The following is a 19,558-nucleotide window of genomic DNA, read 5'->3' as shown; positions in this document are numbered from 1 at the left end:
GATGTACTTTTTACTCCATACATTTTCCCTGACACCCAAAGTACTCGTTACATTTAGAATGCTCAGCAGGACAGGAAAATGGTCTAATTTACACACTTATCAAGAGAACATCCCTGGTCATCCCTACTGCCTCTGATCTGGTGGACTCAATAAACACACATGCTTCGTTTGTAAAATATGTCTGAGTGTTGGAGTGTGCACCTGGCTATCCATAAATATAAAATAATAATTATTATTATTGTGCTGTCTGGTTTGATTAAAATCAGGGATTTGAAATGATTTATACTTTTACTTTTGAAACTTAAGTATATTTTAGCAATTACATTTACTTTTGATACTTAAGTGTATTTAAAAACAAATACTTGTAGACTTTTACTCATGTTGTATTTTACTGGGTGAATTTCACTTTTACTTGAGTCATTTTCTATTACGGTATCTTTAACCTTTACTCAAGAGAGAGGCAGTGAGAAGGGTGAGGAAAGAGAGGCAGTTAGAGAGGCAGTGAGAAGGGTGTGGAAAGAGAGAGAGGCAGTGAGAAGGGTGAGGAAAGAGAGGCAGTGAGAAGGGTGAGGAAAGAGAGGCAGTGAGAAGGGTGAGGAAAGAGAGGCAGTGAGAAGGGTGAGGAAAGAGAGGCAGTGAGAAGGATGAGGAAAGAGAGGCAGTGAGAAGGGTGAGGAAAGAGAGAGAGGCAGTGAGAAGGGTGAGGAAAGAGAGAGAGGCAGTGAGAAGGGTGAGGAAAGAGAGAGAGGCAGTGAGAAGGGTGAGGAAAGAGAGAGAGGCAGTGAGAAGGGTGAGGAAAGAGAGAGAGGCAGTGAGAAGGGTGAGGAAAGAGAGAGGCAGTGAGAAGGGTGAGGAAAGAGAGAGGCAGTGAGAAGGGTGAGGAAAGAGAGAGGCAGTGAGAAGGGTGAGGAAAGCGAGACAGGCAGTGAAAAGGGTGAGGAAGGTGTTGAAGGAGACAGGAACAATGTGGCATAGTGTGTCTAGTCTCTACTTCTGTGTGTCCACCCACATCAGGGGGGACTGAGACCACCCAGTTCAGAATGGAGGTCAGGGGGGACTGAGACCACCCAGTTCAGAATGGAGGTCAGGAGACACTGAGACCACCCAGTTCAGAATGGAGGTCAGGGGACACTGAGACCACCCAGTTCAGTATGGAGGTCAGGGGGGACTGAGACCACCCAGTTCAGAATGGAGATCAGATGGGACTGAGACCACCCAGTTCAGTATGGAGGTCAGGGGGGACTGAGACCACCCAGTTCAGAATGGAGGTCAGGGGGGACTGAGACCACCCAGTTCAGAATGGAGGTCAGGGGGGACTGAGACCACCCAGTTCAGAATGGAGGTCAGGAGGGACTGAGACCACCCAGTTCAGAATGGAGATCAGATGGGACTGAGACCACCCAGTTCAGAATGGAGGTCAGGAGGGACTGAGACCACCCAGTTCAGAATGGAGATCAGGGGGGACTGAGACCACCCAGTTCAGAATGGAGGTCAGGGGACACTGAGACCACCCAGTTCAGAATGGAGATCAGGAGGGACTGAGACCACCCAGTTCAGAATGGAGATCAGGAGGGACTGAGACCACCCAGTTCAGTATGGAGGTCAGGGGGGACTGAGACCACCCAGTTCAGAATGGAGATCAGGAGGGACTGAGACCACCCAGTTCAGAATGGAGATCAGATGGGACTGAGACCACCCAGTTCAGTATGGAGGTTAGGAGGGACTGAGACCACCCAGTTCAGAATGGAGATCAGATGGGACTGAGACCACCCAGTTCAGAATGGAGGTCAGGGGGGACTGAGACCACCCAGTTCAGAATGGAGGTCAGGGGGGACTGAGACCACCCAGTTCAGAATGGAGGTCAGGGGAGACTGAGACCACCCAGTTCAGAATGGAGGTCAGATGGGACTGAGACCACCCAGTTCAGAATGGAGATCAGATGGGACTGAGACCACCCAGTTCAGAATGGAGGTCAGATGGGACTGAGACCACCCAGTTCAGAATGGAGGTCAGATGGGACTGAGACCACCCAGTTCAGAATGGAGATCAGATGGGACTGAGACCACCCAGTTCAGAATGGAGATCAGGAGGGACTGAGACCACCCAGTTCAGAATGGAGATCAGATGGGACTGAGACCACCCAGTTCAGTATGGAGGTTAGGAGGGACTGAGACCACCCAGTTCAGAATGGAGATCAGATGGGACTGAGACCACCCAGTTCAGAATGGAGGTCAGGGGGGACTGAGACCACCCAGTTCAGAATGGAGGTCAGGGGACACTGAGACCACCCAGTTCAGTATGGAGGTCAGGGGGGACTGAGACCACCCAGTTCAGAATGGAGATCAGGGGGAACTGAGACCACCCAGTTCAGAATGGAGGTCAGGGGGGACTGAGACCACCCAGTTCAGAATGGAGGTCAGGGGACACTGAGACCACCCAGTTCAGTATGGAGGTTAGGAGGGACTGAGACCACCCAGTTCAGTATGGAGGTCAGATGGGACTGAGACCACCCAGTTCAGAATGGAGGTCAGGGGACACTGAGACCACCCAGTTCAGAATGGAGGTCAGGGGGGACTGAGACCACCCAGTTCAGAATGGAGGTCAGGGGACACTGAGACCACCCAGTTCAGAATGGAGGTCAGATGGGACTGAGACCACCCAGTTCAGAATGGAGGTCAGATGGGACTGAGACCACCCAGCTCAGAATGGAGGTCAGGGGACACTGAGACCACCCAGTTCAGAATGGAGGTCAGATGGGACTGAGACCACCCAGTTCAGAATGGAGATCAGGGGGAACTGAGACCACCCAGTTCAGAATGGAGGTCAGATGGGACTGAGACCACCCAGTTCAGTATGGAGGTCAGGGGGGACTGAGACCACCCAGTTCAGAATGGAGGTCAGGGGACACTGAGACCACCCAGTTCAGAATGGAGGTCAGGGGGGACTGAGACCACCCAGTTCAGAATGGAGGTCAGGTGGGACTGAGACCACCCAGTTCAGTATGGAGGTTAGGAGGGACTGAGACCACCCAGTTCAGAATGGAGATCAGATGGGACTGAGACCACCCAGTTCAGAATGGAGGTCAGGGGGGACTGAGACCACCCAGTTCAGAATGGAGGTCAGGTGGGACTGAGACCACCCAGTTCAGTATGGAGGTCAGATGGGACTGAGACCACCCAGTTCAGAATGGAGATCAACCCTAGCTCCATGTCCACACCCCAGATCAACCCTAACCCTAGCTCCATGTCCACACCCCAGATCAACCCTAACCCTAGCTCCATGTCCCCACCCCAGATCAACCCTAACCCTAGCTCCATGTCCACACCCCAGATCAACCCTAACCCTAGCTCCATGTCCACACCCCAGATCAACCCTAACCCTAGCTCCATGTCCACACCCCAGATCAACCCTAACCCTAGCTCAACCTTAACCCTAGCTCCATGTCCACACCCCAGATCAACCCTAACCCTAGCTCAACCCTAACCCTAGCTCCATGTCCACACCCCAGCTCAACCTTAACCCTAGCTCCATGTCCACACCCCAGATCAACCTTAACCCTTGCTCCATTTCCACACCCCAGATCAACCTTAACCCTTGCTCCATGTCCACACCCCAGATCAACCCTAACCCTAGCTCCATGTCCCCACCCCAGATCAACCCTAACCCTAGCTCCATGTCCACACCCCAGATCAACCCTAACCCTAGCTCCATGTCCACACCCCAGATCAACCATTACCCTAGCTCCATGTCCCCACCCCAGATCAACCATTACCCTAGCCTTCACAACGCTAACTGGTCACTGATGTTAAACGTCTGTTTTCTTCTAGGCAACTACTGAAGACGGAGCTGGGCTCTTTCTTCACTGAATACCTCCAGGTAAGAGACTGTTTCTCTGCACCTCAGCACTGATATTAACATGACTCTGATATTAACATGACTCTGATATTAACATGACTCTGATATTAACATGACTCTGATATTAACATGACTCTGATATTAACATGACTCTGATATTAACATTACTCTGATATTAACATGACTCTGATATTAACATGACTCTGATATTAACATGACTCTGATATTAACGTGACTCTGATATTAACGTGACTCTGATATTAACATGACTCTGATATTAACATGACTCTGATATTAACATGACTCTGATATTAACATGACTCTGATATTAACATGACTCTGATATTAACATGACTCTGATATTAACATGACTCTGATATTAACATGACTCTGATATTAACATGACTCTGATATTAACATGACTCTGATATTAACGTGACTCTGATATTAACATGACTATTACTAGCATTACTCTGATATTAACATGACTCTGATATTAACATGACTCTGATATTAACATGACTCTGATATTAACATGACTCTGATATTAACATGACTCTGATATTAACATGACTCTGATATTAACATGACTCTGATATTAACATGACTCTGATATTAACATGACTCTGATACTAACATGACTCTGATATTAACATGACTCTGATATTAACATGACTCTGATATTAACATGACTCTGATATTAACATGACTCTGATATTAACATGACTCTGATATTAACATGACTATTACTAGCATTACTCTGATATTAACATGACTCTGATATTAACATGACTCTGATATTAACATGACTCTGATATTAACACGACTATTACTAACATGACTCTGATATTAACATGACTCTGATATTAACATGACTCTGATATTAACGTGACTCTGATATTAACATGACTATTACTAGCATTACTCTGATATTAACGTGACTCTGATATTAACATGACTCTGATATTAACATGACTCTGATATTAACATGACTCTGATATTAACATGACTCTGATATTAACATGACTCTGATATTACTAACATGACTCTGATATTAACATGACTCTGATATTAACATGACTCTGATATTAACATGACTCTGATATTAACATGACTCTGATATTAACATGACTATTACTAGCATTACTCTGATATTAACATGACTCTGATATTAACATGACTCTGATATTAACATGACTCTGATATTACTAACATGACTCTGATATTAACATGACTCTGATATTAACATGACTCTGATATTAACATGACTCTGATACTAACATGACTATTACTAACATGACTCTGATATTAACATGACTCTGATATTAACATGACTCTGATATTAACATGACTCTGATATTAACATGACTCTGATATTAACATGACTCTGATATTACTAACATGACTCTGATATTAACATGACTCTGATATTAACATGACTCTGATATTAACATGACTCTGATATTAACATGACTCTGATATTAACATGACTATTACTAGCATTACTCTGATATTAACATGACTCTGATATTAACATGACTCTGATATTAACATGACTCTGATATTACTAACATGACTCTGATATTAACATGACTCTGATATTAACATGACTCTGATATTAACATGACTCTGATACTAACATGACTATTACTAACATGACTCTGATATTAACATGACTCTGATATTAACATGACTCTGATATTAACATGACTCTGATACTAACATGACTCTGATATTAACATGACTCTGATACTAACATTACTCTGATATTAACATGACTCTGATATTAACATGACTCTGATATTAACATGACTCTGATATTAACATGACTCTGATACTAACATGACTCTGATATTAACATGACTCTGATACTAACATGACTCTGATATTAACATGACTCTGATATTAACATGACTCTGATACTAACATTACTCTGATATTAACATGACTCTGATATTAACATGACTCTGATACTAACATGACTCTGATATTAACATGACTCTGATATTAACATGACTCTGATACTAACATTACTCTGATATTAACATGACTCTGATATTAACATGACTCTGATATTAACATGACTCTGATACTAACATGACTCTGATACTAACATGACTCTGATACTAACATGACTCTGATACTAACATGACTCTGATATTAACATGACTATTACTAGCATTACTCTGATATTAACATGACTCTGATATTAACATGACTATTACTAACATGACTCTGATATTAACATGACTCTGATATTAACATGACTCTGATATTAACATGACTCTGATATTAACATGACTCTGATATTAACATGACTCTGATATTAACATGACTATTACTAGCATTACTCTGATATTAACATGACTCTGATATTAACATGACTCTGATATTAACATGACTCTGATATTAACATGACTCTGATATTAACATGACTCTGATATTAACATGACTCTGATATTAACATGACTCTGATATTAACACGACTCTGATATTAACATGACTCTGATACTAACATGACTCTGATATTAACATGACTCTGATATTAACATGACTCTGATATTACTAACATGACTCTGATATTAACATGACTCTGATATTAACACGACTCTGATATTAACATGACTATGATATTAACATGACTCTGATATTAACACGACTATTACTAACATGACTCTGATATTAACATGACTCTGATATTAACATGACTCTGATATTAACATGACTCTGATACTAACATGACTCTGATACTAACATGACTCTGATATTAACGTGACTCTGATATTAACGTGACTCTGATATTAACGTGACTCTGATATTAACATGACTCTGATACTAACATGACTCTGATATTAACATGACTCTGATACTAACATGACTCTGATATTAACATGACTCTGATATTAACATGACTCTGATACTAACATGACTCTGATATTACTAACATGACTCTGATACTAACATGACTCTGATACTAACATGACTCTGATACTAACATGACTCTGATATTAACATGACTCTGATATTAACACGACTATTACTAACATGACTCTGATACTAACATGACTCTGATACTAACATGACTCTGATACTAACATGACTCTGATATTAACATGACTCTGATATTAACACGACTATTACTAACATGACTCTGATACTAACATGACTCTGATACTAACATGACTCTGATACTAACATGACTCTGATACTAACATGACTCTGATACTAACATGACTCTGATATTAACATGACTCTGATATTAACACGACTATTACTAACATGACTCTGATACTAACATGACTCTGATATTAACATGACTCTGATATTAACATGACTCTGATATTAACATGACTCTGATATTAACACGACTATTACTAACATGACTCTGATATTAACATGACTATTACTAGCATTACTCTGATATTAACATGACTCTGATATTAACATGACTCTGATATTAACATGACTCTGATATTACTAACATGACTCTGATATTAACATGACTCTGATATTAACATGACTCTGATATTAACATGACTCTGATACTAACATGACTATTACTAACATGACTCTGATATTAACATGACTCTGATATTAACATGACTCTGATATTAACATGACTCTGATACTAACATGACTCTGATATTAACATGACTCTGATACTAACATTACTCTGATATTAACATGACTCTGATATTAACATGACTCTGATATTAACATGACTCTGATATTAACATGACTCTGATATTAACATGACTCTGATACTAACATGACTCTGATATTAACATGACTCTGATACTAACATGACTCTGATATTAACATGACTCTGATATTAACATGACTCTGATACTAACATTACTCTGATATTAACATGACTCTGATATTAACATGACTCTGATACTAACATGACTCTGATATTAACATGACTCTGATATTAACATGACTCTGATACTAACATTACTCTGATATTAACATGACTCTGATATTAACATGACTCTGATATTAACATGACTCTGATACTAACATGACTCTGATACTAACATGACTCTGATACTAACATGACTCTGATACTAACATGACTCTGATATTAACATGACTATTACTAGCATTACTCTGATATTAACATGACTCTGATATTAACATGACTATTACTAACATGACTCTGATATTAACATGACTCTGATATTAACATGACTCTGATATTAACATGACTCTGATATTAACATGACTCTGATATTAACATGACTCTGATATTAACATGACTATTACTAGCATTACTCTGATATTAACATGACTCTGATATTAACATGACTCTGATATTAACATGACTCTGATATTAACATGACTCTGATATTAACATGACTCTGATATTAACATGACTCTGATATTAACATGACTCTGATATTAACACGACTCTGATATTAACATGACTCTGATACTAACATGACTCTGATATTAACATGACTCTGATATTAACATGACTCTGATATTACTAACATGACTCTGATATTAACATGACTCTGATATTAACACGACTCTGATATTAACATGACTATGATATTAACATGACTCTGATATTAACACGACTATTACTAACATGACTCTGATATTAACATGACTCTGATATTAACATGACTCTGATATTAACATGACTCTGATACTAACATGACTCTGATACTAACATGACTCTGATATTAACATGACTCTGATATTAACGTGACTCTGATATTAACGTGACTCTGATATTAACATGACTCTGATACTAACATGACTCTGATATTAACATGACTCTGATACTAACATGACTCTGATATTAACATGACTCTGATATTAACATGACTCTGATACTAACATGACTCTGATATTACTAACATGACTCTGATACTAACATGACTCTGATACTAACATGACTCTGATACTAACATGACTCTGATATTAACATGACTCTGATATTAACACGACTATTACTAACATGACTCTGATACTAACATGACTCTGATACTAACATGACTCTGATACTAACATGACTGATATTAACATGACTCTGATATTAACACGACTATTACTAACATGACTCTGATACTAACATGACTCTGATACTAACATGACTCTGATACTAACATGACTCTGATACTAACATGACTCTGATACTAACATGACTCTGATATTAACATGACTCTGATATTAACACGACTATTACTAACATGACTCTGATACTAACATGACTCTGATATTAACATGACTCTGATATTAACATGACTCTGATATTAACATGACTCTGATATTAACACGACTATTACTAACATGACTCTGATATTAACATGACTCTGATATTAACATGACTCTGATATTAACATGACTCTGATATTAACATGACTCTGATATTAACATGACTCTGATATTAACATGACTCTGATACTAACATGACTCTGATATTAACATGACTCTGATATTAACATGACTCTGATATTAACACGACTATTACTAACATGACTCTGATACTAACATGACTCTGATATTAACATGACTCTGATATTAACGTGACTCTGATATTAACATGACTCTGATATTAACATGACTCTGATATTAACATGACTCTGATACTAACATGACTCTGATATTAACATGACTCTGATATTAACATGACTCTGATATTAACACGACTATTACTAACATGACTCTGATATTAACATGACTCTGATATTAACATGACTCTGATATTAACATGACTCTGATATTAACATGACTCTGATATTAACATGACTCTGATATTAACATGACTCTGATATTAACGTGACTCTGATATTAACATGACTCTGATATTAACATGACTCTGATATTAACATGACTCTGATATTAACGTGACTCTGATATTAACGTGACTCTGATATTAACATGACTCTGATATTAACATGACTCTGATATTAACATGACTCTGATACTAACATGACTCTGATATTAACATGACTCTGATATTAACATGACTCTGATATTAACATTACTATTACTAGCATTACTCTGATATTACTAATATCACTCTGATATTACTAATATTACTCAAATATTACTAACATTACTCTGATATTACTAATATTACTCTGATATTACTAATATTACTCTGATATTACTAATATTACTCTGCTATTACTAATATTACTCTGATATTACTAATATCACTCTGGTATTACTAATATTACTCAAATATTACTAACATTACTCTGATATTACTACTATTACTCTGGTATTACTAATATTACTCTGATATTGCTAATATTATGTGGATATTACTAACATTACTCATAATATAGTAAAAGAAGTCCTGGTCGTAGAATGTGAAACTTTGTTTTCTTTCCTCTGCAGAATCAGCTGCTGACAAAGGGAATGGTGATACTGAGGGACAAAATGCGGTTCTATGAAGGTATGTATCATGTTACATTACTAATACAATAAAGATGTAGCACTGTTTGAAGTACTGTCGTAGTACTGTTTGTACTGTTTGAAGTACTGTCGTAGTACTGTTTGAAGTACTGTCGTAGTACTGTTTGAAGTACTGTCGTAGTACTGTTTGAAGTACTGTCGTAGTACTGTTTGTACTGTTTGAAGTACTGTCGTAGTACTGTTTGAAGTACTGTCGTAGTACTGTTTGAAGTACCGCAGTAGTACTGTTTGAAGTACTGTCGTGGTACTGTTTGAAGTACTGTCGTGGTACTGTTTGAAGTACTGTCGTGGTACTGTTTGAAGTACTGTCGTGGTACTGTTTGAAGTACTGTCGTAGTACTGTTTGAAGTACTGTCGTAGTACTGTTTGAAGTACCGCAGTAGTACTGTTTGAAGTATTGCAGTAGTACTGTTTGAAGTACTGTCGTAGTACTGTTTGAAGTACCGCAGTAGTACTGTTTGAAGGACTGTCGTAGTACTGTTTGAAGTACTGTCGTGGTACTGTTTGAAGTACTGTCGTAGTACTGTTTGAAGTACTGCCGTAGTACTGTTTGAAGTACTGTCGTAGTACTGTTTGAAGTACTGTTGTAGTACTGTTTGAAGTACCGCAGTAGTACTGTTTGAAGTACTGTCGTAGTACTGTTTGAAGTACTGTTGTAGTACTGTTTGAAGTACCGCAGTAGTACTGTTTGAAGGACTGTCGTAGTACTGTTTGAAGTACTGTCGTGGTACTGTTTGAAGTACTGTCGTAGTACTGTTTGAAGTACTGTCGTAGTACTGTTTGAAGTACTGTCGTAGTACTGTTTGAAGTACTGTCGTAGTACTGTTTGAAGTACCGCAGTAGTACTGCTTGAAGTACCGCAGTAGTACTGCTTGAAGTACCGCAGTAGTACTGCTTGAAGTACTGTCGTAGTACTGTTTGAAGTACTGTCGTAGTACTGTTTGAAGTACTGTCGTTGTACTGTTTGAAGTACTGTCGTAGTACTGTTTGAAGTACTGTTGTAGTACTGTTTGAAGTACTGTTTGAAGTCATGTTTGAAGTACTGTTTTAGTACTGTTTGAAGTACTGTCATAGCATTGTTTGAAGTACTTTCTGAAGTACTGGTTGGTCATGATGTAGCCTATTGTGGCCCATTATCGTCTCTGTTGAGGTATTGTCAAGTGGTGAAGACGCTCAAACCACCTGACCCTGACATCAAGTACACAGCTTATTTCTGCTGAAGTGCTATTGTCATGGCGACCAGACAGGAAGTGTTACTAACGTCACAGCCCTCAGACCACAACCAGATGTGAGATTTGACATTGTTGAAGAAGTTGAACCAGGCCTCGTCCCTCACCCTCCTATCCTTCCTCCCTCCCTTTACTGCCTCTCTTCGGTTCCTCGTCTGGTGTCAGTCAGTCAGCTTCTCACAATAGAACCCTTTCAAAATGACTTGTCCTCTTCAGATGGTAAAACCCAGTAGCCCTCTGCTCCAGCCGTGTCCCAGCCGCTCCCCGCCACCGTGACCCAGCCGTCCCCACCACCGTAACCCAGCCGTCCCCACCACCGTGTCCCAGCCGCTCCCCGCCACCATGACCCAGCCGTCCCCGCCACCGTGACCCAGCCGTCCCCACCACCGTGACCCAGCCGTACCCGCCACCGTAACACAGCCGCCACCGTGATGACCCAGCGGCCCACACCACTGTGCCATTTGGCAGCACTGCTCAGAAACAGCTAACTGATAACTAAATCTCTCTCCGGATTCCCTCTGCCACAAGCAGTTCTCAGATCTCAGTGTGTGAGAGGTGTTGATGCAGCTCTCTGCTGCTGTGGTTTTGAGGATCTGTGACAGTATCTGTGACAAACCAGGAGAAATTACAACATATCAAACATAGAACATTCACACTTTTGAGTCTATGCTAATTAACACCAAGTGCTAATTTCTGATTGGTTATTTTGACTTCCTGGTTGTCTCCAGGTCAGAAGCTATTGGACTCCTTGGCAGAGACGTGGGACTTCTTCTTCTGTGATGTTCTGTCCATGCTTCAGGCTATCTTCTACCCAGTACAGGTACAGTTACTCATTAAGGGTGTCAGTACTGTTTATAATTTAGTTGCAGGAGCTCCACAATAGAATGTTGAGTGGCCCTAAGCATGGTCTCTCTCTCTCTCTCTCTCTCTCTCTCTCTCTCTCTCTCTCTCTCTCTCTCTGTCTCTCTCTCTGTCTCTGTCTCTGTCTCTGTCTCTCTGTCTCTCTCTCTCTGTCTCCTCTCTGTCTCTGTCCTCTGTCTCCTCTCCCACTGTCTCTGTCTCTGTCTCTCTGTCTCTCTCTCTGTCTCTCTCTCTGTCTCTGTCCTCTGTCTCCTCTCCCTCTCTCTCTGTATCTCTCTCTCTCTCTCGCTCTCTCTCTCACACTCTTTCTCTCTCGCTCTCTCTTTCTCTCTGTCTGTCTCTCTTTCTCTCTGTCTGTCTGTCTTTCTCTCTCTCTCTCTCTCTCTCTCTCTCTCTCTCTCTCTCTCTCTGTCTCTCTCTGTCTCTCTCTGTCTCTCTCGGTCTCTGTCTCTGTCTCTTTCTCTCTCTCTCTCTTTCTCTCTCTCTCTCTTTCTCTCTGTCTCTCTCTCTCTCTCTTTCTCTCTTTCCCTCTGTCTGTCTGTCTCTCTGTCTCTGTCTCTCTCTCCCTCTCTCGTAATCTCTGTGTGTGATCTCTGTGTGTAATCTCTGTGTGTGCATGTCTCTGTGTGTGTAATCTCTGTGTGTGCATGTCTCTGTGTGTGCATGTCTCTGTGTGTAATCTCTGTGTGTAATCTCTGTGTGTATTCTCTGTGTGTAATCTCTGTGTGTGCATGTCTCTGTGTGTGTAATCTCTGTGTGTAATCTCTGTGTGTGTAATCTTTGTGTGTAATCTCTGTGTGTGTAATCTATGTGTGTGTAATCTCTGTGTGTGTAATCTCTGTGTGTGTAATCTATGTGTGTGTAATCTCTGTGTGTGTAATCTCTGTGTGTAATCTCTGTGTGTGTAATCTCTGTGTGTGTAATCTCTGTGTGTGTAATCTCTGTGTGAGTAATCTCTGTGTGTAATCTCTGTGTGTGTAATCTCTGTGTGTGTAATCTCTGTGTGTAATCTCTGTGTGTGTAATCTCTGTGTGTAATCTCTGTGTGTGTAATCTCTGTGTGTGTAATCTCTGTGTGTGTAATCTATGTGTGTGTAATTTCTGTGTGTAATCTCTGTGTGTGTAATCTCTGTGTGTAATCTCTGTGTGTAATCTCTGTGTGTAATCTCTCTGTGTGTAATCTCTGTGTGTAATCTCTGTGTGTAATCTCTGTGTGTAATCTCTGTGTGTAATCTCTGTGTGTAATCTCCACCAGGGTAAGGAGCCGTCGGTGCGTCAGCTGGCCCTGCTTCACTTCAGAAGCATCATCACTCTGAACATCAAGCTGGAGGACGCCCTGTCCCGCCCCCGCGCCCGTGTCCCCCCCTCTATCATACAGATGTTGCTTATACTGCAGGTAGGGAGTAGAGAGGCACACACACACACAGTCAAACATGTACAGAGGCATACACACCCACACACACACACACACACACACAAACACACACACACACACACACACACACACACACACACACACACAGTCAAACACGTACAGAGGCGTGCACTCAGACACACACATAAGGACTCCTGGCCGTGCTGCTGCTCCAGTTTCAACTGTTCTGCCTGCGGCTATGGAACCCTGACCTGTTCACCGGACGTGCTACCTGTCCCAGACCTGCTGTTTTCAACTCTCTAGAGACAGCAGGAGCGGTAGAGATACTCTTAATGATCGGCTATGAAAAGCCAACTGACATTTACTCCTGAGGTGCTGACCTGTTGCACCCTCAACAACTACTGTGATTATTATTATTTGACCATGCTGGTCATTTATGAACATTTGAACATCTTGGCCATGTTCTGTTATAATCTCCACCCGGCACAGCCAGAAGAGGACTGGCCACCCCTCATAGCCTGGTTCCTCTCTAGGTTTCTTCCTAGGTTTTGGCCTTTCTAGGGAGTTTTTCCTAGCCACCGTGCTTCTACACCTGCATTGCTTGCTGTTTGGGGTTTTAGGCTTGGTTTCTGTACAGCACTTTGACACATCAGCTGATGTGTGAAGGACTATTTAAATACATTTGATTTGATTTTGATTTGATTGGACTCAAATCAAATGTTATTTGTCACATCGTAAACAGCAGGTGTAGACTAACAATGACATGCTAACTGACGGGCCCTTCTCAACAATGAAATGCTGACTGACGGGCCCTTCCCTACAATGACATGCTGACTGACGGGCCCTTCCCAACAATGACATGCTGACTGATGGGCCCTTCCCTACAATGACATGCTGACTGACGGGCCCTTCCCTACAATGACATGCTGACTGACGGGCCCTTCCCAACAATGACATGCTGACTGACGGGCCCTTCCCAACATGCTGACTGACGGGCCCTTCCCAACAATGACATGCTGACTGACGGGCCCTTCCCAACAATGACATGCTGACTGACGGGCCCTTCCCAACAATGACATGCTGACTGACGGGCCCTTCCCTACAATGACATGCTGACTGACTGGCCCTTCCCTACAATGACATGCTGACTGACGGGCCCTTCCCAACATGCTGACTGACGGGCCCTTCCCTACAATGACATGCTGACTGACTGGCCCTTCCCTACAATGACATGCTGACTGACGGGCCCTTCCCAACAATGACATGCTGACTGACGGGCCCTTCCCAACAATGACATGCTGACTGACGGGCCCTTCCCTACAATGACATGCTGACTGACGGGCCCTTCCCTACAATGACATGCTGACTGACGGGCCCTTCCCTACAATGCAGAGAGACAACTCAGTACTGTATACACAGGGTACCAGTACTGAGTTGATGTGCAGGGGTACGAGGTAATAACTTGGCTGTATACACGGGGTACCAGTCCTGAGTTGATGTGCTGTGGTACGATGTAATAACTTGGCTGTATACACGGGGTACCAGTACTGAGTTGATGTGTTGGGGTACGAGGTAATAACTTGGCTGTATACACGGGGTACCAGTACTGAGTTGATGTGCTGGGGTGCGAGGTAATAACTTGGCTGTATACACGGGGTACCAGTACTGAGTTGATGTGCTGGGGTACGAGGTAATAACTTGGCTGTATACACGGGGTACCAGTACTGAGTTGATGTGCTGGGGTACGAGGTAATAACTTGGCTGTATACACGGGGTACCAGTACTGGGTTGATGTGTAGGGGTACGAGGTAATAACTTGGCTGTATACACGGGGTACCAGTACTGAGTTGATGTGCTGGGGTACGAGGTAATAACTTGGCTGTATACACGGGGTACCAGTACTGAGTTGATGTGCTGGGGTACGAGGTAATAACTTGGCTGTATACACGGGGTACCAGTACTGAGTTGATGTGCTGGGGTACGAGGTAATAACTTGGCTGTATACACGGGGTACCAGTACTGAGTTGATGTGCTGGGGTACGAGGTAATAACTTGGCTGTATACACGGGGTACCAGTACCAAGTCGATGTTTAGGGGTACAAAGTAATTGAGGTAGCTATGTACATATAGGTAGGGATAAAGTGACTAGGCAACAGGATAGATCATAAACAGTCGCAGCAGCTCATGTGATGAGTCCAAAGAGTTAAATTCTCTGCAGTATCATAAATAGCAGACTACACCATGTCCTTGATGAACACAACGTCCTCAACAGAAGCCAGATTGGATTATTTTTAAAGACCTCATTTCCACCCTCCACACTCTAATTGAGCAACAAGTAAACCAAAACAAAGGCACAATCTACTCGTGTTTTGTAGACTTCAAGAAAGCATTTGATTCAATTTGGCACAAAGGTATTTTTTTTAAATAATAGAAAGTGGAATTGGAAGGAAAACATATGTTTTTAAATCAGTGTACACTAAAAACAAATGTGCGGTTAGAATTGGCAACAAGCAAACAGACATCTTCTCTCAGGTACGGGGAGTGAAACAGGGCTGCTCAATAAGTCCAACACTATTTAACATCTACATTAATGAATTGGCAAAACATTAAACATTAGAAGAATCGGCAGCACCTGGTATCACCCTACACAACACTGAAATCAAGTGTCTGCTGTACGCAGATGACCTGGTGCTGCTGTCTCCCACTAAGGAGGGTCTGCTGTCTCCCACTAAGGAGGGTCTGCTGTCTCCCACTAAGGAGGGTCTGCTGTCTCCCACTAAGGAGGGTCTGCCGTCTCCCACTAAGGAGGGTCTGCCGTCTCCCACTAAGGAGGGTCTGCTGTATGCAGATGACCTGGTGCTGTTGTCTCCCACTAAAGAGGGTCTGCTGTAGACAGATGACCTGGTGCTGCTGTCTCCCACTAAGGAGGGTCTGCTGTATACAGATGACCTGGTGCTGCTGTCTCCCACTAAGGAGGGTCTGCTGTAGACAGATGACCTGGTGCTGTTGTCTCCCACTAAGGAGGGTCTGCTGTCTCCCACTAAGGAGGGTCTGCTGTTGACAGATGACCTGGTGCTGTTGTCTCCCACTAAGGAGGGTCTGCTGTTGACAGATGACCTGGTGCTGCTGTCTCCCACTAAGGAGGGTCTGCTGTATGCAGATGACCTGGTGCTGTTGTCTCCCACTAAGGAGGGTCTGCTGTAGACAGATGACCTGGTGCTGCTGTCTCCCACTAAGGGGGGTCTGCTGTTGACAGATGACCTGGTGCTGCTGTCTCCCACTAAGGAGGGTCTGCTGTAGACAGATGACCTGGTGCTGCTGTCTCCCACTAAGGGGGGTCTGCTGTTGACAGATGACCTGGTGCTGTTGTCTCCCACTAAGGAGGGTCTGATGTAGACAGATGACCTGGTGCTGTTGTCTCCCACTAAGGAGGGTCTGCTGTCTCCCACTAAGGAGGGTCTGCTGTATGCAGATGACCTGGTGCTGCCGTCTCCCACTAAGGAGGGTCTGCTGTAGACAGATGACCTGGTGCTGCTGTCTCCCACTAAGGAGGGTCTGCTGTATGCAGATGACCTGGTGCTGTTGTCTCCCACTAAGGAGGGTCTGCTGTAGACAGATGACCTGGTGCTGCCGTCTCCCACTAAGGAGGGTCTGCTGTAGACAGATGACCTGGTGCTGTTGTCTCCCACTAAGGAGGAGTTACAGCAGCACCTAGATCATCTGGTTCAGACCTGGACTCTAACCGTTAACCACAGGTTCTGTCAGACCTGGACTCTGACCGTTAATTACAGGTTCCGTCAGACCTGGGCTCTGACCGTTAACCACAGGTTCTGTCAGACCTGGGCTCTGACCGTTAACCACAGGTTCTGTCAGACCTGGGCTCTGACCGTTAACCACAGGTTCTGTCAGACCTGGGCTCTGACCGTTAACCACAGGTTCTGTCAGACCTGGGCTCTGACCGTTAACCACAGGTTCTGTCAGACCTGGGCTCTGACCGTTAACCACAGGTTCTGTCAGACCTGGGCTCTGACCGTTAACCACAGGTTCTGTCAGACCTGGGCTCTGACCGTTAACCACAGGTTCTGTCAGACCTGGGCTCTGACCGTTAACCACAGGTTCTGTCAGACCTGGGCTCTGACCGTTAACCACAGGTTCCGTCAGACCTGGGCTCTGACCGTTAACCACAGGTTCCGTCAGACCTGGGCTCTGACCGTTAACCACAGGTTCCGTCAGACCTGGGCTCTGACCGTTAATCACAGGTTCTGTCAGACCTGGACTCTGACCGTTAACCAAAAAAAATAAAAGAATATAATGATATTCCAGAAAAGGTCTGTAAATCAGGATGAAAAATATAAATTATATTTGGACACAGTTCTATTAGAACACACAAAAAACTACACATATCTAGGCCTAAATATCAGCAACACAGGTCGCTTTCACATGGTTGTGAATGAGCTGAGAGACAAAGCAAGAAGAGCATGCCAGGAAGGAACATTAAAATCGAAATTCCAATTAGAATCTGTCAACAACAAAAATCTAATCTGTTATTGAACCAGTTGCTCTATATGGCAGTGAAGTATTAATAATTAATTTACCAAATGGGACAAACATCCAATTGAAATACTACATGCAGAGTTTTTCCAGACTGTGTTGCAGCACCTCATTCAAATAGAAAAAAGAGACATCACATTTTACACCCATCTAAAAACAAGTGACCCCAAAACATTGCATCACACACCTCTGCAATGTCAAGAGATGAAACAAGAGAAGAGTCCCCTCAGCCAGCTGGTTCTGAGGCTCAGTTCACTAACCCAAACCAACCCCATAGAGCCTCAGGATATCACTCAGAAAATCTGGCCCAATCAAATCATCACAAAGCAAAAAGAAAAATACATCACCTATTGGAAAGACACCACAAACAAAATCCAAGTAAACTTCAATGCTACAGACAGTACTTGGTGGCAGACTATCTGACCACTGTGACTTATAGAAAACTGAGGAAAACACTGACTAGGTACAGACTGAGTGAGCACAGTCTGGCTACAGAGACCGGTGGTCACAGACAAGGCTGGCTGACCAGAGAGGACAGTCTGGCTACAGAGACTGGTCGTCACAGACAAACCTGGCTGACCAGAAGGACAGTCTGGCTATAGAGACCAGTCGTCACAGACAAATCTGGCTACAGAGACCGGAGCAGAGAACAGGACCAAGAGAGAGGAGAGAACAGAGAACAGGACCAAGAGAGAGGAGAGAACAGAGAACAGGACCAAGAGAGAGGAGAGAGGAGAGAATAGGACCAAGAGAGAGGAGAGAGGAGAGAATAGGACCAAGAGAGAGGAGAGAGGAGAGAATAGGACCAATAGAGAGGAGAGAACAGAGAATAGGACCAAGAGAGAGGAGAGAACAGAGAACAGGACCAAGAGAGAGGAGAGAACAGAGAATAGGACCAATAGAGAGGAGAGAACAGAGAACAGGACCAATAGAGAGGAGAGAACAGGACCAAGAGAGAGGAGAGAACAGAGAACAGGACCAAGAGGGAGGAGAGAACAGAGAACAGGACCAAGAGAGAGGAGAGAGGAGAGAACAGGACCAAGAGGGAGGAGAGAACAGAGAACAGGACCTAGAGAGAGGAGAGAGGAGAGAATAGGACCAAGAGAGAGGAGATAACAGAGAACAGGACCAAGAGAGAGGAGAGAGGAGAGAACAGGACCAAGAGAGAGGAGAGAACAGAGAACAGGACCAAGAGAGAGGAGAGAACAGAGAATAGGACCAATAGAGAGGAGAGAACAGAGAATAGGACC

At 42.9% G+C, this 19,558-nt stretch overlaps 1 protein-coding gene across 2 annotated transcripts in view; it reads left to right on the top strand.

Annotated features, from left to right (window-relative positions):
* LOC129842949 (proline-rich protein 5-like) overlaps positions 1 to 19,558 on the top strand; it is a 77,122-nt gene that overhangs the window by 38,802 nt on the left and 18,762 nt on the right. For both annotated transcript variants that reach the window (XM_055911664.1, XM_055911663.1), the window contains 4 exons: positions 3,828 to 3,876; positions 10,216 to 10,273; positions 12,251 to 12,342; positions 13,638 to 13,778. In XM_055911664.1, coding sequence (XP_055767639.1) covers positions 3,828 to 3,876; positions 10,216 to 10,273; positions 12,251 to 12,342; positions 13,638 to 13,778 — 340 coding nt within the window. The remainder of the gene's footprint in view (positions 1 to 3,827; positions 3,877 to 10,215; positions 10,274 to 12,250; positions 12,343 to 13,637; positions 13,779 to 19,558) is intronic.

The sequence above is a fragment of the Salvelinus fontinalis genome, unplaced genomic scaffold (assembly GCF_029448725.1).
Source record: "Salvelinus fontinalis isolate EN_2023a unplaced genomic scaffold, ASM2944872v1 scaffold_0078, whole genome shotgun sequence".
NCBI lineage: Eukaryota > Metazoa > Chordata > Actinopteri > Salmoniformes > Salmonidae > Salvelinus > Salvelinus fontinalis.
This window is presented reverse-complemented; position numbering and strand designations above follow the sequence as displayed.